Source organism: Miniopterus natalensis, chromosome 15, assembly GCF_054644295.1.
Source record: "Miniopterus natalensis isolate mMinNat1 chromosome 15, mMinNat1.hap1, whole genome shotgun sequence".
Lineage (NCBI taxonomy): Eukaryota > Metazoa > Chordata > Mammalia > Chiroptera > Miniopteridae > Miniopterus > Miniopterus natalensis.
Window position 1 is genome coordinate 38,260,711 of NC_142095.1, and position 24,352 is coordinate 38,285,062.

General features: G+C 43.3%; 1 protein-coding gene across 1 annotated transcript in view; it reads left to right on the forward strand.

Annotated features, from left to right (window-relative positions):
* CACNA2D3 (calcium voltage-gated channel auxiliary subunit alpha2delta 3) overlaps positions 1-24,352 on the forward strand; it is a 556,479-nt gene that overhangs the window by 501,153 nt on the left and 30,974 nt on the right. The window contains exon 33 of the mRNA XM_087825134.1: positions 9,039-9,150. Within this exon, the coding sequence (XP_087681260.1) occupies positions 9,039-9,150 (112 nt within the window). The remainder of the gene's footprint in view (positions 1-9,038; positions 9,151-24,352) is intronic.

Below are 24,352 nucleotides of genomic sequence, written 5' to 3' on the forward strand. Positions count from 1 at the left end.
CCTTTGTGCTGGGCTCAGAGCCATCCAGCCTGACAACAGTTCCACGGCCCTCACTCAGCCCATGTTGGACATGCGCTTTGACCTGTTTCCTTAACTAAGGCTTAGAGGTCATGCATTGCATAGGTGATGTCTTCAGGAAGCTCAGGGCTGATGCTGAAATCTAAGGGAGACAGAGGCATTGCCTTCTCAGGCTGAATGAAAGAGAATGACCCTGTTCTGTTTTGTTTTCTTTTTTACAATTACCTTCATAAAATATAACTCTAATCACATTACTTTTCCTGCCCCCAAACCTTCAATGATTTGAGCAATAATTAGTAGAAACTCTGAGGGGCATGAGTTATAGAATTAGGTCAGTATGCACTTGAGTCCTGGCTCCAAGGTTAGCCTTTGACAAGTTAGCTGGTCTGGCTCAGTTTCCCCACAGTGAGAAAAATAGGAAAGTAATAAAATAATATTTATAAATATTTATCTCCTATCCTGTGTATGTGTGTGTGTGTATCTAATGGTGAGATGAATCATGCTGTATGCTGAGCACAGAGACTGGAATATAGTGAGCTCTCAAACAGTGGTAGTTGTAATTAATTCATGATCATGGCGATGACAGTGTGGCCACCACAGTGATGACTAGTTGAGTCCCCTGCAAAGCCAATGCCCTTTAATGAAGGCTGTTTCCCAGTCGTCTCCCCAGCATCCACTGGCTGTTTCTCAGATGCACTCTCCCCTTTCCTGTATGTATTTATTTATCTTGACTGGTTTTTCACCTGGGATGCCAGGCATGAGCAAACTGCTACTATTATTATTTTAAATTATCTCTCATTTAAAAGGGGTAGATTAGTGACACATCAGCCTTCCCCCAGATGCTGGATATATTTCAGTCTGACATTCCCTCTCCCTTCCCTTCAGACCCCAGGCAGTGAGGATTCCCTCAGCTCACGCACTCCCCAGCTCTCACGCACCCTTCTTGCCCCAGTTTGTGTGTTTCACACTAAACTAGACTTTCTGAATGGCAGGAGCTGTGCCTTCACCACTGTTATTCCTTAGCACCTAACTGGTGCTTAGTGCATCGTTGGTGCTCAGTCTTTGCTTACTACATACCCTATTTTTTTTGCCAGGTATGACCATTATAGTCACTGTCATCCTAACTTTGTAACTTACACATAGGCCCATATGGTCTAAATTCGGGAACTTGCTAATTTCTCATTAGGATATGAAATGGAGCAACCTGTGCAGAGTTCCACGCATGCGTTTGCCAGCGGAGAGCGGCCTCTGGCAACAGTGAACCTGACCCAAGTGTGTTTGGTCCGGCTCTGTCCTGGGAAGCTGATGGCCCAGTGGGCTTTCACCCACACACACTGTCAGGTGACCCTTCGGGCCTGGGCATTGCCCCTTCCTGCTGGGTTGGTACCATCTTCGAATGACAGCAAGGGCTCATAATCCCGCCTCTAGAAACCTGGCCTAAAGAAATAAACTGAGATGGGAACAAAGGATTCTACGTAGGCTGACCATCACCAGAGAACTTAGGATTGCAAACACCAGCAAACTCCTTACAGATGAACAACAGGGACATTTTAAATACATTGCAGCTCATCCACAGAAAGGCACAGAAGACTTTTTAAAAGATTCTGTTTCTGAAAACGTTTTACCAGGTTCAAAAATGCTCATGATATTAAGTACTATAACAAGAAAAACAATATACAAAACTGTATCTACCCTACCAAAAGCATTCAGTAGTGGGAGGGGAGAGTGTAGCCTTAACCAGGACCAGCAATCAGTATGCAACGGCGAATCAGGGAACAGAGGCTGAAATGTGAATCAGGAAGAGAAGATTCCCATGCTCCCCAAGGAAACGTTTCCCATGGCATGAGCCCACCTTGACGTAAAATGGCACATGATCTGGAAAGGAGACATGAGAAGGAACCTACTAAATGGGTGCTCATCTTTTTTTTTGAATTTTCTTGTTAGACTCGCTTTTCCACAATTTTACGACTGGGGGTAAGAAAAGATAAATGGGATTAAAAGAGAGAAAAGGAAGATGAATAGAGGCTCAGAGAATGGCTTGCAGCACCAGAGCAGGGGACAGATCACCCCCCCTCCCCAGTCAGACCGAGCTCTGGGGGTGGTTTCAGCTAGAGGTTAGGTGCCGGGTTAGAGCCAGGCCGCCTTCCTCTGCCACTCGCTGCTGTGAGCTTCTGGGCGAATCCCTTGGTCTCTTTAGGCTTTGATCTCTCCGTTGGCCTATGGACAACAGTAGACATAACTTGGTCATGTCTGCTTTAGGCAATATCATGAGCATTGAACGGCAGGCGGGCGGTCGGCAGAGCTCCTGCTTTGGGTGGTGGTGAGTTTTCGGCTGAGGGCCTGGCTCTTCCTTCAGCGTGTGCTCAGCGCAGAGGGCACTGGCTGGTTGTCTTCCCTGGTTTACTCTCTGCCGTCCCTCCTCAAACCGGGTGCCTGCCCCCCCACCCCCGGGCCGAGGGGCTCCGACGGTGAGGGTGACGAGGCACTCCTTCCTCATGCCAGCCTCCACGCCCACTTCGCCCTCTCCCCTGGCCCACTTTCCTTCCCCACACCTGCCACCACAGGCACCGGCCCAGGCTCTGGTCCTAGTCCTTCGGATCTGAGTCTCTGTTGAGGACCAGTCACTGTGATCTTTGCCTAAAGCAGTAGTTTTCAAGTTGGGAGGTGTTTCCTCCCACAGGTCATTGTAACACCTGGAGACATTAATGGTTGTCACAACTGGGCATGGGGGGGCTACTGACATCTAGTGGGTAGAGGTCAGGGATGCCGCTAAACACCCTCCTACAACAAACAACCACTGACAACCAAGAATTAGCTGACTCAAGACGTCAATACAGTAGTCCCCCCTTATCTTCAGGGGACATAATCCAAGACCCCCAATGGATGCCTGAAACCATGGAGAGTTCCAAATCCTACCTATACTATGTTTTTCCTATACATGCATACCTACGACAAAGTTTAATTTATAAATTAGGCACATTAAGAGATTAATAACAATAACTAATAGTAAGATAGAACAGTTATAATAATACACTGTCATAAAAGTTATGTGAATGTAGCATCTCTCTCTCTGAGAACCGAGATGGCTACTAAGTGGCTACCGGGCTATAGCACATACAGGTGGGTGCACCTGACACGGGATGATTCATGTCCCAGGTGAGACGAAGTGGGGCTGTGTGAGTTCAGCACACTGCTCAGAACACTGTGCATTTTAAAACTTATGAATTGTTTACTTCTGGAATTTTTCATTTACTATTTCAAACTGCCGTTGACCGCGGGTAAGTGAAACCCCAGGAAGTGAAACTGCAGGTAAGGGGGGATGACTGCGTTGCCACTGCTGAGAAGCCCTAGTGTAGACCAAGGGGCGCAGGGGAGGGGACGAGGGGCTTTGCACTCACGTTGGTTACAGAAACGTGCGCAGGTTCCCATTCTGAAGTTTCATAGCCCCTCTCCCCTGCTTCCCTGTCCACCAGCACCAACCGTGGACAATTTTTAGCTCAGAGGAATGCAGCGATGCTTCAGTTCTCTGTTTCAGTTTTAGGAAGCTTTACAAAAGGATCCTTAATAGATAAATCTGAGTTGCCTCACTCCATTGCCACACCTTGAGGCCTTGTCAGGTAATTACATCGTTGAGACGTGGTACACTCGTGTGCAGAGCTTTTCCCAGAGAGCTGATGCTAGATTACCTTCACGGCCCTTCAGCATACCTGAGAGGAGGGGACCACTAGACTCCGTCACTGAGCCTTTCCGAGGCACCTAAGTCAGACAGCGAAGAGATAATGGGCTCAGACCTCAACCGAGAGCTGCCACCTCAGCTGACAAAAGCCAACTGGTCACTTCAGCTGCTGCACACAGACTGTCCCGTTCAGGCCCAAGGCCCTCTGCTGGGCATGGCTACACCTTTGCCATGTTATAGTTGAAGAGACAGAATCAGAGGGTCAATAAACTCCTCTATGGGGCTCCTGTCACGCGGGTGTGTGTGTTAAATGTAAATCTTAGACCCAGTGTAAGGAGAGAGAAGTTTCAAGGGCATGACTACACTGCCTGGTACATTCTAAATGTACCATTCCCTCACGAGCTCAGGACCCCAAGCTGAGACGTGCATCTTTGTTCAGCTAAAAATGGAATCCATAATTACACTGTTTATCTGCTTCATTTCCTTAATGAGGGGGACTGTGGAAGCCCATTTCTGCCTGAGCACCACAAAGGTATCATTTGAGCAAAGTTGCACAAAGAGAATGGGCTTGCTGGCACCCGGTTATGAATGGGGGTGCATTCAAGACACAAAGGGAGAGGAGAGCTTTTCAAGTGGCAACTCTGTCCATCCCCAATTGTCTGCACATAATTACTGTGAACCCAAGTCAATTATTCTCATCAGGGACAGTTGTTGCTAAGGGGAAATTAAAGATATTCAGTTCTGTGGGGGCGTCGTTACAAGCGAGTGACGGGTCGTGGGGGCCTCTGCTATAGGTGTGCAGTGGACGTGGGCTGGGAGGGGGAGTGGTGTGATGGCAGAGAGTGTAGGAGGCTCCAGGATGCGGCCGCGGTGTGTTTCTGGGCGCCACCACTTTCAGCACTGTGACCTGGGGCGAGCTCCTTCATTTCTCTGAGCTCCAGATTCGTCGTCGGTGCTCAGGGCCCGGCGTGGTGTCTGACAGGTGGTGAGCACGGAGTGAGTGGGCCGCCAAGGTGGCAGTGGTTTTGCTGGGTAGGTAAATAATGGTCATGAGGAGTAGTCACTGTCTGTGGGACTCAAGGCAGGCTGTGTCTGCTTCCTGAACCCCAGTTTTCCCTCCTGGGAAGAGAATCGGCCTAGCTGAGCTCCATGACCCTTGTGTCCCTACACCTTTGTAAGAGTTAAAGCAGCCCTCATTAGGATGCAGGAGGCCTGAGTTATTGGTTTGCAATTTCATAGACAAATAGTAAAGACCGGCAAATATATGTGGTGTTTTCCAGAGTATTCCAGACAAAGAAAGGTCTTCACAATAAACCATGTTATTTAGATTAAATGTGGCTGTGGTTTTATATGATAATTTGTTCGTTTCCCAAAAGCACATCAAGCAACCTCCAGCCAATCGATAGTCACGCTGCAAATAGACTCAACGGTTTATCACCACATCAGTTTGGGTTCCCTACAGTTGTCAAAGGACCAAACATTTCATCTCCAGAAAGGATCAGAGCCGAATGAGTCTTGCCATTGAACTTGCTGGACTCATTCCATTGCAACTGGGCCCAGCCAATTAGAATTAGGGATGGTGCGATTATCGGGCTTATTTGAATCATATGTGCTGCCTATCTCAGCCTGTCCCAAAGACCATTCTTCCTTGCGTTCAGTGGCCAAGCTCCACAGGGCAGTTAAATGTGTATGAGCCAGGGAGCTAAAGTTCAAGGTTTGGCTCTGCTACATACTTCACTGGATGAATTTGGGCAATTTTCTCAGTCCTCTCCTCTATTTACTAATCTGCAAAACAGAGATAACAATTGTGTCCACCTAATTGTGTTTTTGTGTGTGTGTTTGTGACTTGTCTTACTGTTAGATTAATCCATGGAAATCTGGTGCATATCAATTTCTTAATAAGTTTAGCCATTACCATCAATAGGTTATTAGATGCCATCTGCTCGTGTCGTCTCCACTTATAATCTGTGCTGTTGTTTACATAATCTTTATTTCATTTTATCGGACTCATTTTTTTTTACATTTAAATAATGTAATTATTGAAATAGAACGTCAGTATCACTTGCCATACAGAGAAAGGAATTATACAAATGAGAACCATGAAACTAAAAAAGTGTCACCAAATTGTAGCCAGATACTCTGAGCTTTATGTGTGGCCTCCCGAGGTAAAAAGAGAGAAGAGCAAATGAGAGAAAGGTGGTAAGAACTCCCGACCATCAAACAAAGAGGCCCTCCTGACAAGATCAGAGGCAGTGAAAAGGACGGGAAGGGAACGGTTCCCACCAAGGGCCTCTCTGCTGTTACTGTGGGGCTTGGGCCACCCAAACTCACCTTGCCTTCCACTGACGGCGGGCAGTTGCCGTTAGGGACTGAGGTTCTCACATTTCTTTTGTCAGTTTTATTCAGAGAATTATTCACTATCCAGGGAGGACGTAATGACACTCTCTGTGCCCTGGCACTGCAGGGGGACAGACAGTGTCTGGGTCCGTGTCCTTCAGGAGCGGGATAGCTACCAGCTCTGTACTGTCAGTGGACTCAGGAGTCAGGAAGGCAGCCATCCGCTGGCCTTTTCTAGCCAAAGGATTCAGTGAAATGACCTGTGCAAGAGTCATGGGGGCAGTAAGCACGGGCACTTCAATAGCATTCCCAGTGTGCCAGCCACTTTCCATTGTTCATTCTTTTGATCCTCAAACAACCACGCGAGGTCGGTACTGTTATACCCATTTTGCAGATGAGGCCGTGAAGGTGTAGAGAGATTACAACATCATCTGAGACCACACAGCAGTGGCAGAATACACAACCCAGAGTTTGTTCTTAGCTTCTCCACAATTAGCCCAACTCCTGGCGTGTGGATGTGACTCTCTACCAGCTAGCATTTCGTGAAGGTTGTGTGTGCGTCCACGCATGTATGTGAAGTGTGCACGTGTGTCACTCTGCTGAGAACTATAGTGCTTAGGTCATTTATTCCTCAGAATGACCCTGCGGGCTAGCATGGCCATCTCCTCTTGCTGGTTGGTGTTCTCAGTGGTTAGATCATAGGCCTGCTCACTGAAGGGTCGAGGGGTCAATTCCCAGTCAAGGGCTGGTACCTGGGTTTCAGGTTCAATCCCTGGCCTGGGACGGGGTGAGTGTAGAAGGCAACCCAGTTTATGTCTCTCTCTCTCTCTCTCTCTCTGCCCCACCTTCCCTCCCTCCCTTCTACTCTCTCTAAAAATCAATGGAAAAAATATCCTCCAGTGAGGATTAACAACAAGAAAAAGCTAATTATGAGTCTTCTTTCTTTTGTTTTAAATAGGAAAAAACTACAGCACACTACACTTCAATCACAAACACCGAATTAATTTCCTCAAAATAATTAAAGCTCAGTGAAAAGCCTATACTATAAAAAACGATCACATCAGGATATAAATGCTTAGAGCTCGGCTCCCCGATCATCCAAGGATTATCATTGTTACTAAACGATTGTTCTGCATTCACAACCCGGTGATGGTTCACTTAGTGCCAGAACCGCCCAGTTGGACATTCCACAAAGCGCCTGCCCGTGGTTCTGACATCCAACCAGTCGTGTTTTGAATATAACATGAGACTTTGCCCCCCCATCATTTTCTTAAAATCTGTTGAGTTTTGCAATTGTAAATGTAAATTATATATATGCCTATAGCATATATTATATGCAATATATATTTATAAATACATGTTTATATTTTATATAAAGATCAGACAAAAACATAGGTACTGGAAACCTATAGGCATTCTACTGGGAAAATGTTAAGGAGAAGAATTTCCCGTGAAGGTACCTTGTTCTACCAACACCTCCATTTTACAGATGAGAATACTGAGGAGTAGCTAGAAGCAATGGAGCGGGGGATTGTGCTCCAGACTCCTCTGACTTCAGATCCTTCAACCTTAATCACTATGCTATAGCATCTGTCATCCTCATTGATATATATAACCTAACCTTTCAATTACAGCTGACATGCAATATTATATTAGCTTCAGGTGTACAACCCCATGATTAGACATTTAGATAATTTATGAAGCGATCACTCTGCTAAATCTCATACCCATCTGACACCATATCTAGTTATTACAAATTATTGACTGCATTGCCTTCACTGTGCTTTACATCCGTGACTGCTCTGTAACTACCAATTTGTACTTCTCAGTCCCTTCACTTTTCACCCATCCTCCCCACCCCCCTCCCCTCTCTGGCAACTGTCAAAATGTTCTCTGTATCTACGAGCCTGTTTCTGTTCTGCTTGTTCATTTATTTGGTGTTTAGATTCCACATAAGTGAAGTCATCTGGCATTTGCCTGTCTGACTTATTTCACTCAGCATAATACCGTCTAGGTCCATCCCTGTTGGTGCAAATGGCACGATTTTAGTCCTCTCTTAGGGCTGAATCATGCCCCGTGGAACATACGCACCGCTTCTTTCATTCATCTACTCATGGACACTTAAGTTGCTCCCGTATCTTGGCTCCTGTGAGTTCTGTCGTCTTCGTTTTAATGTCGCACTGGCCTCACCTGAATGCTAGCGCTGTTTTGTTACTGTTATCCACTATGGCTACTATTTTTATTAACTTACACTGACTTAGCACTCATGATGCTCCGGGTACTGTACTAAGTACTCACATATTTATTTACTTCTCACATCGGCCTCTGATAGAGGACCTATAGTATCCCCGGCTTACAAGTTTTAAACGTTGAGACTTAGAGAGGTTTGGGAACTTGCCCACTGGACGTAACTCGCTTAGATAATTTAATCAACCACAAGCCTTCACCAAGTGCCTACTATGTACTCATTTATGTACAGGGTTATTTAGTGCTGTATTACTGGACAGGGAACTTCATAATAGTAGGATTAGGCCCATGGCTTGGGTTCAAAGGCATTACGCATTTTACTAGTCCATATTTCAATTTTGTTTCTGTAATAAAACCATGCAATTGTATCATGACCTTTGTCTCACCCTAAATAATATGGTGTAACTTATATTTTATACATTTATTTAGATATACATATGCGTTTGTTGCTAAGTTCAAGTAAGTCTGAGGTCAGAGGCCCGGTGACTGATGTTGTCCCAGAAAGTAGAATTCTTATGATGCATAAATGATAGCTGATCAAGCCAACACAACTGCTCAAGGAATTATAGCTTATAGAGTTGCTTGGCAGATGAAATCGCTGGACTAATTAGAAAATAATGCATTATGCTGTGCCTAGAAAAATCACAGAGCAGCGGGAGTGGAGCTGCATTCTGAGTCCCTGCGGCTGCCAGTCACAATAAAGCCTGTGCCCTGCGTTTCTTATCTCTCTCTCTCTGTGTTTCATTCCTTCTCCCTGCAGCCCAGAAATTGAAACAGACCCTGGAGCCTTGTGATACTGAATATCCAGCATTTGTCTCTGAGCGCACCATCAAGGAAACCTCAGGGAACATTGCTTGTGAAGACTGCTCCAAGTAAGCCCCCCACGCCCTGCTCAGGGACTTGCCCAGATGGGCCGCACAGGACTCGGGGAGAGGGACACGTGGCCCTCTGGTGTGAGGAGGCCTGTCCCTCAGCTTGGAGGAAACGCCACCTGGCTCCCTTGGAGAGATCACTGGGACTTGGGGACGCATGCAGAACGCATTAGAACGCACCCTAGAGTGTGGGAGGGAGACTTTCGCTCTGTTTGCTGGCGGTTGGAAAAAGTCCTAATTTGTCTTTCCTCAGTTAACAGTTGGCAGTTTCAGGTATTTGTTCCAGGTGTCCTTACCAAAAACACCAAAAATTCAGATTCACCGAAGTCTGATGTGCTGAGAATGATGCTTGGAGGTTTCATGTGCATGTCCCTGATTACTAATGCTGGTGGGCCTGTTCTTTTTTTTCTTCTTAGCAGTTTTATTGGTTATTTGGGTTCCTGATCTCTTCATTCCTGTGTTCCTATTGGCAGGTCTCTGTTGGGTGGTGGATCTACTCCTAGTGATTTGGGAGCTCTTTCCATGTTTCGGATACAATCTGTTTGCAGTTATATGATTTGTATACGTGTCTTCCTGCTCCTGGGTCTGTCTCTTCACATTTAGAGATGTCCTTAGATGCACAGAAATTTGCTTTCACTTTTATTTTAATGTAGCTTAATTTATTCTTTCTTCAGGGATTTGTGTACTTGGTACCTTGTTTAAGAAATTTGTCTCTGCACTAATGTTATAAGGATAGTTTCATGTATTTTTATTCTGAATGCTTTAAAGGGCTGCCTTCCACACTCAGGGTTAATCCCCCTGGTGTGTGTGTGCGTGTGTGTGGCACAGGGTGTAGTGTAGTTTGGTCTTTTTCTATATAGTTGGCTTCGTAACCAGCATTTTTTATTGAGTCATCTTTATTTTCCAGCAAGTTTATTCTGACACCTGTGTCATGGGCTGAGTTCCCATCTATCTGCAGATCTGTCCCAGGCTTTATGGCTTGTCAGTGCCTCTGCCAACACCCTGGCTCTTCAATTATTATCACTTTATAATATGACTTGTTATTTAGAACAAATATCCTTTCATTTTCTTCTCCTAAGTCGCCTTGACTAGCCTTGCCTCTTTACTCTTACACATTAATTTTGGAATTAGCTCATGAATTTCCATGACTCATGCTAAAGCTTTGATTAACATTGCTATAGGTTTTATATTAATTTGAAGATAATTGCTATCTTTTATGATATTGGACCTTTCCCCTGATAAACCATGTATGTCTATTTATTTACATATGTCTCTTTCTATGCCTTTCAATAGTTTTATAATTTTATGTTAGATTTATAATTTCCCTTGCTAGCATAAATGGTATATATTTAAAACTACATTTTCTGATTGGTAATGGCTTTGAGAGCGTCACAGATTTCTATACCTTGAGTATCTTATGTCCAACAAATTGCTAAATGTTCTTTCAGATCTGACAGTTTCTGTATAGATTCTCTCGGGCTTTCTGCATAGACAGTAATATCACTTGTGAAAAGTTTCCTTTCTAATCTTTAAACTTAATTACTGATTTGTGTTTTATTACACTGGACTTCTGATACATAGTTGAGTAAAAGCAATGAGAGTAGGCGACCATGTTTTATACCTAATTTAAAGGAATTGCTCCTAATAATTCCATGTGAAGGATGATGTTTGCTGTAGGGTTTTTAGAGCCGTAGCAAAATATAAATAATATAAGATTTACCACTCTAACTATTTTTAAGTGTACAATTCAAGTGCATTAAGTAATCACAGTGTTGTGCAACCACAGCTATTACCCATTTCCCAAATTGCTGCAGGTTTTTGGTTGTTAACCATTTACTGAGTTAACAAAAACCTCCTTAAGATTGTTTGGTGCTACTGTTGTTATTCTGTGAAACTTGAATGGGTGTTGAATTTTATTTTTAAAATTTTCTACATACATTACTAAAATAATTTTAATTTTTACTATGCTTAGTTACATGGATATAATTTAATTTTTTTAATCATGAAATACATATATGCCACAAATGTCTTTAATAGTAGATAGGTTGTCTCATGTGAAAACATACTTGCTTTCCCATGATGGGCTTTCATTGTCAGGATCACAAAAAACAGTAACATGTTCAGGATTCATTGGCTCCTGTTAGATTGTGGACTTTTGCATCTGTGCCCACCAGGAGAGTGGGCTCTGCTTTTCCTCTCTCCTACTGTCATTTTATTGTCACAAAATTACTTGGAGAATTTTTCCTCTTTCTCTAATACCTTAACATTTTGTATAAGGCTAAACTATCGTTTTCTTGTAGGTTTGGTAAACTCATGAAACGATCAGTGACTGATGGATTTTTGTTTGTTTTTGTGTGAGTAAATTTTCAACTACTGGATTCGTTTCTTTAGCGGTTAACTGTCTCTTTGGAGTTTCTGTTTCTTTTTCGAAATGACTTTGGTGATGATATTTCTTAGAAAATGGCCTATTTCATCTCACTTTTCAAGGTTATTGCATGCACTTGTTAATAGAATTGTCTTTTGATTAAAAATGACAAATCTTGGTGATTTTGCCCCTTTTTAAATCAATCTCTCTCCCCCTCCCTCCCTCACTCTCCCCCCCCTCTGGGTAATTTAATATATAGGGCTTTCATTATTATTTAACTCTAACAGTGTTTTAATTTTCACAATTTTTTTGATCTATAATTTTTTAAATAGTGTTTTAAGATTTCCTAATATGTGGCATTTGAGGCTTTTTTATTATCAATGTCTAATTGAATGATGTTGTGGTCTGTTTAACACATGGCTTTTAGTATGTGTGGAGATTGGCTTTGTGTTCTAGCACTTGTCCATGTATTTTTGAAAGCAAGTTTCATTCTCTAATAGCCGGGTACAGGGATCAATATATTATTCATTTTTGTTATTTTGCGTCTGGATTTGTCTAATAAATAGAATATAGCTGAAATACCTCTGTCTGGTATTGGCAGCTTTGTTTGGATTTATTTCTATTTTTATTTTACATGCCCTCTACCCTTCATTCTCCTTCCTTCCTTCCTTCCTTCCTTCCTTCCTTCCTTCCTTCCTTCCTTCCTTCCTTCCTTCCTTCCTTCCTCCCTCCCTCCCTCCCTCCCTCCCTCCCTCCCTCCCTCCCTCCCTTCCTTCCTTCCTCCTTTCTTTCTTCCTTTCTTTCTTTTTCTTTCTTTCTTTCGTGCCTTCTATCTGATTTATTGAGTCTCCTCTAGTCTTTTCTGCCACTTACGAGTATGGGAATATGCACTCTTTGCTTTTCACCTTAACTTTTGTAATTGGTCAGGATTTCTTTTCTCCTCCAGGACAAAAGCTCAGAACCTCTAACTTAGAGTAGCCCCTATTTCTTTCACAGTCTACTTTGTCACACTTTACTTCTTCCATGTTTATAAACACACTATATGTTGCACTATTGTTGCTCCTGCGGGGGGTAAACACAATGTTTACCAGTTTGTTTACTCACCATTGCTTTTTTTCTTTTTTTACCCATTGCTGTTTTAGTTTTAGAGTATCTTATAAGTTTTTTCAGGAATGATCTGGGAGTGGTAAATTCTCTCATCCTTTGTCTAATACACCTTATTTAATAGGTACTCTGCAGGGATCATTTAACTTCATACTATCTAAATCGAAATTTTTAAAGATACTATTCTGTTGTCTTCTGGCTCTGAGTTTTGCACCTTTATAAGTAGTCTGGCTTTTCCCCCTCTCTGATGGCTTTTAAAGTGTTTACTCTCTCTTTATATGTCTGGATATAAATTTATTTCTGTTTGTTTATGTACTTTATTCGAGATAATTGCCTTCAACTTATATTAGCGTTCAGTAATTTCCTTTTGATTGTGTCTAGTCTGCTGCTGAGAGGATGCAATGAGTTTTTAATATGGATGTTTTTCTTTTTATTGCTAGAAGGTTTATTTGCTTTTTAAAAAAAATCTGTGTATTTTTTTATATAGAGGTTTAAGGTTTCTATACCTAATTATAAGGGCCTTTAAGATTATTTTAGTAGTTTAAATTCTGAGGGCACCAATCCTCTTGTTTCTTCTGTCTGCTTCCTTTAATGGCAGATTTTTCCCTATGTGTTTTGTCATTTTTAACTGTAAACTGATCCTTACTATTAATTATTATTTTTGTGGGAACAGTATAGAGCTTGAGTTTCTCTTCATGATAGGTTTGTATCTGGGCTTCAATCATGTATCCTATTGGTATTGACTGCCTGGGAATAATTGTTATGGAAGCTTTTGTGTTTAGGGGTTTCTGCATCATATAATTACGGGAAATGTTTGTCCTCGGCAGCATGTAGTTTAGGCCTAGAGTTTGATTTCTTCTGCTAATACCGGAGCTCCAGTCAGCACCACTTAGCTGTAAACGTGCAAGTTGGTTTTTAGCATCTTCTCCTGTTAAGTTTCTGTTGTTGTTTTTGTCTTGTTTTTTTGTATTGAAACATGCTTGCTTTGTTTTACTATTTCGCCCACCGTATCTCAGTGTTTAGGGCAGAATGGTTTCCATCCTTGCCCATCTGCCCCGGCATAGTTTCCTCCTGACCGAGGACCCCTGAGACCACCCACTCACGAGCGCGGCGGCCGAGTGGGTTAGTGCAGGAGCGCTGGTCAGAGGTCAGGGTGCGAGTCCCAACCCTGGCGGTGCTGACTGTGCGACCCCGAGCGAGAACCCAGCACTCTAACTCAGCTTCTCCTGGGCAACGTGGGTGTGAGAATAGTAAGCACATCACAGGCTTGTTGTAAGAATGAAGTGGGGAAATTTATGTTGTGAATTTAGCATAATGCCTGGAACAGAGTAAGTACTCAATAAATGGCCACATTGAATACAAGCGTAATACCATACCAGCTTAGTATAGGATAAAGCACAGACCATTCTGTTGAAATGTGAATATTCCTTTTCATAGTCTAACATCCCTTCACCACTGTAGTAAAAGGTACAGCATGTATGTGTCTCAGATGACCACAGTTCAGGTACGACTTAAGGAGTGTGGACAGTTCCTGGCTCTGTGGTTCTGTGAAGTGGCCTCCACTGTTTTTTTTAAGATTTCAACCCTTTTTTGACCTGAGGGCTATTATATCCCCAGTCATCACAACTACAAACTCCATGAGGTGGCCAATATCTCTTAGTGAATGATGGGCAGTCATATTTAGTAGAATAAGTTGGGTTTCTCATTTCCATTCTAAATGAGAACCAAGATAGATCATTGCTAGGGCAAGTCATATGTCTCTTTATTGACTTGTAATTAGAAACCGACAATGATGTGGTTTGATTAAAAGAAGTGACCCAGTGATTTCAAATGAAAGAGAAGACTACCTTTCATCCAGTGGGAGGTTCCTGCATCCCTGCTGCGGCCAGAACCTGCCAGAACTTTGGGAAATCCAGGGATGACTAAGAGAGAAAGGTGATGCAGAAGGGGTTTACATGCACCGTGACGGGCCTGTGTCAGACCTTGAGTTCCACGCTGGCTTGAAGACTCCTAGGAGGTTGGTATGTTGAGTGAGGCCATATGCAACTTGCTGGCCCCAGCGAAAAGCCACTGCAGGATTTGAAAGACTTGCCTTTCACAGCTTTATTGCAACACCACCACCCAGCAGCTCAGTGTTACCCCGCAGGAGCAAAACAGGGAAGCTCCGGGGTCTGAGTGGGGAGAGGAAAAGGGACTGCGCTTTCCCTTTCTTTTTTAATAAGCTCTTTATGGACGTATAGCACATACAGAAAAGTGTACAAACCAAACGTTTGCAGGTTGCAGAAACTTCACAAGGGGAACACATCTATATAACTAACACTCAGGTTAAGAGGCGAAAGAACAGTCCAGCCCCCAGAAGCCTCCCATCTGCCCCCTTCTAGGTACAACCCCAGTTGTCATAGGATAACCACCCTCTTGATTTCTTACATCATAATTGGTTTTACCTGTTTCGAATGTCAACTTGTGAGATAGCAATTCAGTTCATAAGGCATGAGAGCTGATGTGTGAATGACTTTGAAGGAGGTTTCTAAGGAGTTCACTTGAAAAACAATAGGGCCTTTGGAAAAAAATTAAAGACACCTTAGGACTTCAGTGAATGTTTCTAGTTTTTTTAATGATTTTTTATTTTTCGATTACAGTTGGAATACAATGTTCTTTTAACTTCAGGTGTACAACATATAATTAGATAGTTATGTACCTTACAAAGTGATCACCTCTATACTTTTAGTGCCCACCTGGCACCATACATAGTTATTACAATATCACTGACTATATTTTCAATGCTATATTTTACATCCCCACGGCTATTTTATAACTCCCAATTTTTATGTCTTAATCCCTTCCCCCTTTCCACCCATCCTCCAATTCCCTCCCATCTGGCAACCATCAAAATGCTCTCTGTATCTATGAGTTTGATTCTGTTTTGTTTATTTCATTTTAGAGTTGCCATACATAAGTGAAACATATGGTATTTGTCTTTGTCTGACTTATGTCACTTAGCCTAATACCCTATAGATCCATTCATGTTGCAGATGGAAAGATTTTTTATGGCTGAGTAATATTCCACTGTATATATGTACAAATTCAACAAGATTACTTCCATATCTCGGCCATTGTAAATAATACTGCAATGAACATAGGGTTGCAACTGTCTTCTTGAAATAGTGTTTTGGGTTTCTTGGGGTAAATACCCATAAGTGGTATGACTGGGTCCTCTTTTCTCTTGTTATAGCCTTTGTTTTAAAGTCCATTTTGTCTGATATAAGTATTGCTACCTTCGCTTATTTTTTTGTTTTCATTTTCATGAAATATCTTTTTTTAATCCCTTATTTTTCAGTCTGTGTGTGTCTTTAGATCTGCAGTGAGTCCCTTATGAACAGCATATGTAAAGGCTTTGTTTTCTTATCTACTCAGCTGCCCTGTGTCTTTTGATTGGAGCATTTAATCTATTTACATTTAAGGTAATTGTTGATAGATATGTAGTTATCCCCATTTTATCATTCATATATTTTTTTTAAATTTTTATTTATTGATTTTAGAGAGACAGAAAGGGAGAGAGAGAGAGAGAGGGAAACTTCGATGTGTTGTTCCATTCGTCTGTGCATTCATTAGTTTTTTCCTGCATGTGCCCTGACCAGGGATCAAACCTGCAACTTTGGTGTATTGGGACAACACTCTAACTGTCTGAGCTACCTGGCCAGGGCAATTATTCATATTTTTATCTTTCTTCTTCTTAAAGGAGTCCCTTTAACATTTCTCATAATACTGATTTGCTAGTGATGAGCTCCTTTAGCTTTTCCTAGTCCAGAAGCTCTTTATCTGCCCTTCAGTTCTAAATGATAGCTTTGCTGGCTGCCTCCCTACGTTTGTTTCTTTGTACAGAGCTGCCACATGTCCTGCTTTTGGTAAGGTGGCCTTATGTAGTAGGTGTCTGGGGCCCAGCGGCACAGTCTTCCTGGTCACCTGAGCCGGGTACTACAGGTGTGTCTCTTGTGTGCGTTGTATGTGCCCTCCTGTTGTAGTAGAGCCTTGATTTCTCTTGGTATGTCAGGGAGGGACTGGCCCTCGGGCTGATTGGTTGTGAGGACTCTCTGAGACTATAGTGGAGAAGTTGATGAGCAGAGGCTGACCCTATGGAGCAGAACTCACTTTAGTAGGGATCTGGTGCCTGCAGAGTCTTCCCTTTGACTCCAGCAGCCCTTTGTCTCACTCAGCCACAATCCCCACTGTTTTTCACAGCCAGAGTTATGGAGACTTCTCTTCCCAGCACTGGAACCCTGGGCTGGGGGGCCTGGGACCCTCAGAAGGCACCTCTAGAGCCAAGATACTTCTCTTGATTTTTACCCACGTGGGTTTGGGACCAGCCCGTTCCACATCTCTGCCCCTCCTACCAATCTTAATATGGCTTCTTCTGTATATTCTTAGTTATGGGATTTCTGTTCAGCTAGACTTTAAGTGGCTTTCAGTGCCGATTGTTCAGTAACTAGGCAATGTGAACACTCCATGCTTAGTGCCAGAATTAGGGCGTGTTACACAGGAGTATAGAAAGGAGGTCTGGGTTGGTCACGAAAGGCTTCCTGGAAGAAGTGGCCGAAAATCTCAGACCACCAGGATACAGAGGAGTTAGCAGGTACAAATACCCAGGCAGAAGGAAGAGCCTTGTGAGGCAAGATAAACTATGGCTTGTTCTACAAATTGTTAGAAGCCCAGGAAAGCTGGAACACAGCGTTGGGGTGAGGAGAGATGACAGAGGAGGTGAGGGATGAGTCAGGGCCATACTGTGCTGCCCCTTTGGCCCAGTCAAAGAGAACTCGTCCTTTGAAAGATTTCAAACACTGAATTCAAATGATTTCAAATGAAGTTGAAGGACACCAGTGTGGAACAGCAGAAAGGGTCTCTTTTTAGGAATAGAAACTGATAGACTGACTGGAGTTGAATGAGGAATCAATTCCTGGCTATATTTTTCTAATCAAAAACCTTTGTGAAGCTTTGTGAGAAAATTATGATATAATGCTCCCATCACATAAAAATAGGCTCATAAAAATAGTCTCTTTGGAGGCCTGAGAAAAATTGAGACTTTTACTTCTTGTGGGTATCCTTTCCTGGCTTTCTTTGCTACGTTCTATGAAATAAATTTACTAGAAAATGTATCTGAATAGTTACCAAAGTATTTGTGAAGGTAACATTTTGCATTTCGTGTGACATTTGTATTTCTAGAATGCAATATGTTAAGGAGAAAAATACTGACGTTTGTCGTCTCTCCCTTCCTGATGGCCAGTAGATTTTTCAGTATAATGGCCATTATGTTTGATGGCAACCAGGAGGCCAAACGTGCATGTCTCTTTCACATCTAATTTGTGTAGACTAGTCCTCTAAGACAATTACACATTTTTGACCAACTTTGTAGGTAACTTCAGGTCAGGGGCAGTGACATTTAAAAATAACACCATTCTACAGCATTTGGCGAGGAGAGAGCTGGAAACTGAGTTTGGTGAAAATTATAGTATTTCAGAAATTACGCACTAAGATCTTTTTCAAAGAAAAACATCTCGCCTCCCGCAATGGAACATACAAAACTGTGTCCGTTACAAACCATTCTCAAGGCAGCGATTACTTTCCTCCACAAGCAGCAGCAGACCAGAGAGCAACGGTCCCAGAGAACCGCACTTCCCATGGCTTCATGCTCTTGGATGGCTGCTAACAGTCGTCCCATCCCCTGGAAGACGTCCGTTGACTTTGGTGCCTGCCTGGACATCTGGCTAAAAGTCAGGACACCATGTCACACGGTTCTAGCCATATAGTAAAAGTCTTCTTGGTCTCCAGTGATCTCTGAAGACCGGCTGCTCCCAGCTCCATCTCTGTGCCCTGCTCCCGGAATCCCTTGACGGTTTTATGTGGAAAGTACATCAAGAGGTGACTCAGGGGCTCTAAATAGAAACCTTCAAATTGGCAACTCCGAACGTGGACATTTATCTGTGTATATTATGGAAAGATATATTATAACAGAGGGACAGTATGCAATGTTTAAAAAAGGATTTTCAAAAATATAGGGTTCATTAAGAATGCAGGAGCCTAAAAGAAAATAAGAATTTACATAAGAATGTCATTAGGGTTGGTGGCTTGGCTGCTTTAACCAATCATTTTTGTCATTCAATATCCCACTGATTATTAAATTAATCTGTTATTCAAACAACGATCGAAAACAACTCAGCCCATATTTTCTGGGCATTTGTAACTGTCAACAAGTTAACAAAACTGGATATCTAAAAGGAATGTAACGTTTTGCTCTTTTGCAACACATTGCTTTTCTTCTTGATAGCCCTTCAACCTTTGCTGAGAAAGGATCCACAAACGTTTCCTTGGAATGAAAATCAGTTGCTGAGTTAAATACGAATAGCCAGTTAAGAAAAAACATTTAATTTAAAAAAAAAAACCAACCCACAAAAATACATGTGTAATATTTGCAATGCCAGAGCTTTAAAGATCCTGTCACATTTCAATGCTGACAAGATATTAATTTCTAAGACAAATCCGTTTTTGTGGGTTATTTTTTTTTCCGTGTTTCTCTTTTTTGGTAGCATCACTCATCACTTTTCATATAAATTACGTCGCCATCAGTTTCACTTTGGGATCCGAACACGAGTTCTGCTCACCCTTCTGGACGCCCCCGAAGCTGCGGCTCCACTTTTCCTCTCTCATCACTTCTCCCCACGCGCCTTTCATTTGTCCGCTCAGCTGAAGGAAAGTAATTGGTCTCGAAGCTGTGTTGACATATCTCGCGGGCTCCAGTTCAGAGAAGCATGGTTCAGGGATTCCATTTGCCTACAAACTGCTCCAGTTTCCTGCTGAGGCCTCCCGCTGGGTGGGCCGCTGACCGCCACTCTTCAGACTGTTCTCGGCAGAGGCCCGCAGGTGTCCTTACCGAGGGGGCCTTCTGGAAACGACCTGTGCGAGGGACCCCTTGAACGCTGGGCACACGGTGTCTTCCTTGAGCAGAGGCGGAGAGGCTGGGCTACCTCACTTAGCGGTGCAAAGACGTCAACCAGTGATTCCAGCCTTCTGGGCTTCAGCCTGCTCATCTCTGCAAGGGACGTAATACCTGTCTCATAAGATCTATATATATATGTGGGTTAGCACAGTGCCCAGTCCTGAGTAAATGCTCCAGAAACGGGAGATATTTTTATAGAATTTACAATTCACAAACCCATGTGTGTTGACAGAGACGTAGGAAAACCACAGAACTCTAGTCGGTTCCCTCGCCCAGATCCCTTAGCCTGGAAGGTAAAGCTCATAGTTTCAATCAGGAAAAGTGGTTGGTGAGGATTTTGCTCCAAAGAAACTGGCCTAGATAAAGTAGATCTCAGATTTTTACTGCTTCGTGGATCTGCTGGAGCTCTTGGTTCATAAAAAAAGTGGGAATTCTAAATTAGGGACTACACATTCAGCAGTCATCAGCCACTTCATTACGCAAATTAGATACAGAGTTTGCCAGTGGGAGTACATTGTGTCATGAATAATATAATTTGTAGGCGTTAAAATGCAACAGTTTTTAGCCGCTTAATTTGCAAGTATGCGCTTATTTGTTGGAATATTTTTGTATCTCCTGCTCTATAGATTCTTGCCAAACTACTGTACTCAGTCTTGTTTAAAACATGTAAATAAGTGTGATTCAATTTCCCATGAAATAATCATTGGCCCTTTCAGCCGGCCTTAGTTCGCTTTTAAACAGCTCGACTTTCCACTCTACGGCAAGATTAACGCCAAGGCTCAGAGTCTTCCTTTTGGGAAGGAGGGCTGTGCATTTCTTTTCCCCAGGGTTTTCCACTGGTGTCATTTAGTCACTTCCACATTGCCATGGCGGCTGGTGATGTGCAGAGCTGGGGGTCACCCAAATCAAAGTAGTTCCTGTCACTCCGAGTGACACCGTGTCACGCCGGTGCGGTGACAGAAGACACAGCTCCTTCTCCCTGAGGAGGGGTGCAGAGCTGCACCCACAGTATTGACATCTTGCTTTCTGTTCTGCGTCTCAGGAGGTGGTAGAAAGAACGACTGGACCCTAATAGTGATTTCTTTCCATGACAAAAGACTTAAAATATGACTATCAAACCTAAAAGCATTTGAGCAAGGTGCCCTGTAACATTGACGACGTGCCACTCACCTGGGCTACACTGTTTTTATACCATGGGTCTGGGACCAGGTTTGAACAGTTCCGCGCTCTTCCAGTGAACAACCTGGGCAGCGCTATGCTTGCGGCCTTTCAAAACATCTTGGCTTTAAACTTTAAAAAAAGGGCAAAGGGAGGTCAACGCTTATCTTGGGAGTTTTATTTTGAATTATTGAAATAGCTCCAGGAGTTGAAAATGTCGTCCAAAAAAATTAGAATAATTGGGATGAAAACCTTTGGATTTTTCTACCAATTCTTCTCAATGTCAAATCAATGAGGCCCTTTACTGGAGACAGGACTTCCCTGATTCTCTTTCTCAGGTGCTCAGAGGGGGGAAAAAGTGCCCTTATTTCCAGACGCTGCGATGATTACCACTTTGGGGTTCCAGATAGAATGGCCGTTGTTGTGTGAGTGTTGCTATCTTTACTCGCCCTTTGATAAGCGGTGTTTGGAGAGGTTTTAGTACAGGAAATGTTGTAAATTACTGTTTTCCCTCGCGAGTCCATGATGCAAAATGAGAGGGGCGCATGTCTGTAATGACTAGGCAGGTCTCTACCTGACGTGAATTAGCCTCACAAACAATTTCCCATTTGTACATTTCTTAATGTGTGGGAAAGCGGGTGGGAGCACATGTCAGCCTGGCTGGGCTCACAACCCAGGGAGGCTTGCTTTCCTCTCCCATGCTGGAGGGTAGGAGACCAGCAGAGCCAAGGACTATTTTTGGAATGTTTATTTGCATGTGGAATGGAGGGGTGCAGAGCTGCACCCACGCTATTGAGCTGCATTTCTGCGGTGTATTGTCTTGGTCCCAATGGCTGTTTGTGCTGTGATTCCCGCCGACCCTACCTCAAAGAGCAGCCTGTGTTCCTCCCGTGGGCTGCCCTGGGCTGCACCTGAAGTGGCTTAGCAAGTTGCCAAAACCCTATAGATGTGTGTTTATTAACTCTCCAGCTTGCCCTCCATGTGTTTAGCTTGGAAAGAGTTCCTGTGTTCCTATGGGTATTAAAAACCCATCTGATGTATTAAAGGAGCTCAGAGGATCAAAGCAGAATGCTGCTTGAAATGCAGCGTATTGAATGGAGACGTAAGATTTCTAGACACAGACCACTTTTTCATGGGACATGTTATATACTTGAGGAGGAAATTCATTTTTTTAGTGATCAGCTTTTCTTTGGGACTTGGAATTTCTCTTTTCCTTCAGGTGACCTCCACTCCCACCTCTTTAGGATAACTCATGATTTGGACAAGAAGACCCCTTGGCAGAGAGGCAGGTATTCAACCTGGATAGAGTTCTCATGCTGATGTAGCCCCAGAACCTTAGCGAGCATATCAGCCACTGGCTAATGACCAAGGTCTTTGTGCAATGGGAAGAAAAATGGGTGGAGAGGGTACAAAATGAGGACCAGAGTCACCCGTGATCCACGATAATTAGAGGTGTCGGTGATCAAAGTCAGAAGGATGTGAGAGAAATTCCCAGGCTCGAATCACTCTGTCAGAGGCTTCGCAGACAACAACTGCTACCCTGACTGTTAGAAAACAAATTATATATTTCATGAGTGATTCCATGGCTATTGAAGTCGATCGCCCCTGCAATCTCGGCTTGTTTCGGTAACTCGAAGCTTATGTGAGAATCCCTCTGCGGTAACTGTTTACTGAATGCCTACTTTATACCAGGAGCTTCGTGTCTGTTTCCACACTTATTTTCCTTTCCGTTGTTTCATTTCATCTGCTTTTCACCAAGTAGGAACCTGGGGCTCTTGAAGGAGTTCAGTCCCTTGACCAGGGTGTTGCAGAGCTAAGCGCGAGATCTGAGCTGGATCAAGTTGTGCCTGACTCCGAAGCTTGACAGAATTCCTGTGACATCCGGTTAAATGCTTCTCTGTCATGATACCAAGTCACCTACGTAGCCACACATCAGACCCAGGCCATCTCACCATCAGGGGTTGCTTTGGAAACTGACAGTTCCTCCATCCACTTGACGTATGGGAAGCAATCCACAAACGTCCAGCTTGACAAGAGCCACACACTTTCTGGGCGGCAGTGTCTGCGGATGTCCCTCAGGCCTGCTGGGGGCTCTCTGGCAGCACTTGCCTCATTCGTTTGAAGCATCTGTTTATTTGTCATCTTTCCCCCTCACATCCGGTGAAATTGGCTGGGACAGTGGTTAAGAGTAGTCCTGGCTTTGGTGTCGTGTAAACCTGGGTTTGTGTTCTCAAAGCCGTCACTTCCTAACTGGGCCGTCTTTGCCCGCAAGGGGCTTACTCCTGCTCCTTGCCGACGGCGTGGCTGTAAAGTGAAGATGCTGACGGTGCCCACAGGGGGTTGGGTTGCTGTGCCCATCACAAAGCACAATTATTAAGAAGGCTTCCTCCAGTGTCTGGGGTTTAGTTGGCCCTCAATAGCTGGGAGGTCTGATACTGAATTCTTTGTAGATGGGGACATGCCATGTTTAATTCCTATATTCCTAACGCTTAACATAGGGCCTTGTATATAAAATAGTGGTCAGAAAATTGTTGATTGAAGGGAAGTTTCCCAAGAGAATAATAACCTTGCAAAGTGTGAGCCACAGGGGAGGGGTGGGTGTGTAATTCTAGTAGCTGGGACACCTGCTATTTAGTGTGATGTTTGAAAACAAGTATCTGTTTTGAAAACAACTAGAAGCTCAGATTCCCAAGAACCAAAAGAGAGCTCTGTGATTTTCCTTACGAAAAGAGAAGGTGGTCCTGAGAAGGGAGGGGGCTTGCCTGGTCCCATAAGGAAGGAGCAGCTGACGCCAGACGCCAAGCCCAACAGACAGCCTGCCATTCAGGGATCTTTCTCTGCGTCACCGCCATAGCCGATAACTTTTAAACAACTAGGTAACTAACTAAATACATAATTAAATACAGGGTGGGGCAAAAGTAGGTTTACAGTTGTGAGTACAGGAAACACAGAGTTTATTCTCGTATTATTATTTATTAACTATTGTATTATTTTCCATATGAACAACTCTAAACCTACTTTTGCCCCACCCGGTGTTATACAAAGTATGATGCACAAACACAGTAAATAATTTGAGTACATGGTACATAAGAGTATATAGTGAGAATTAAGTCTCCCCCGACCCATGACTCCTGCGGCCTCTCCAGAGGTGCAAGCGCTGTGTCCAGGTCCTAGTAGAGTCCTCCGGGGGTGCCTCATGCCAGTGTAGGCACACAGCGTGGCCTGCACTGACAGCTCCATCACTTTTTTTTTTTTACAGGATGATAGCATACTATACGCACTGTACTTCACTTCTTTTTTCACTTGATAGATCTGAAACTATCTTCTCTTTTTTTTTTTTTTTTTTTTTAATGGTTACCTGAGATTCCATTTTGGAGGATGTTTTCCTTTAACCCAGATTGGATGGTTGTTGTTTCAAAATGTTGGCTACTTGAAACAAAATTGAAGGGAATATCCTTCTGTAATATGTAATTTGTGCAAGTGATAAATTGCCGGAAGAATTGATGGGCCAAAGGGTCTGCGTATTTGTAATATTGATAGATCCTGCAAATATGCACTCTGGAGATGTTAAATTGATTTGCCCTTCT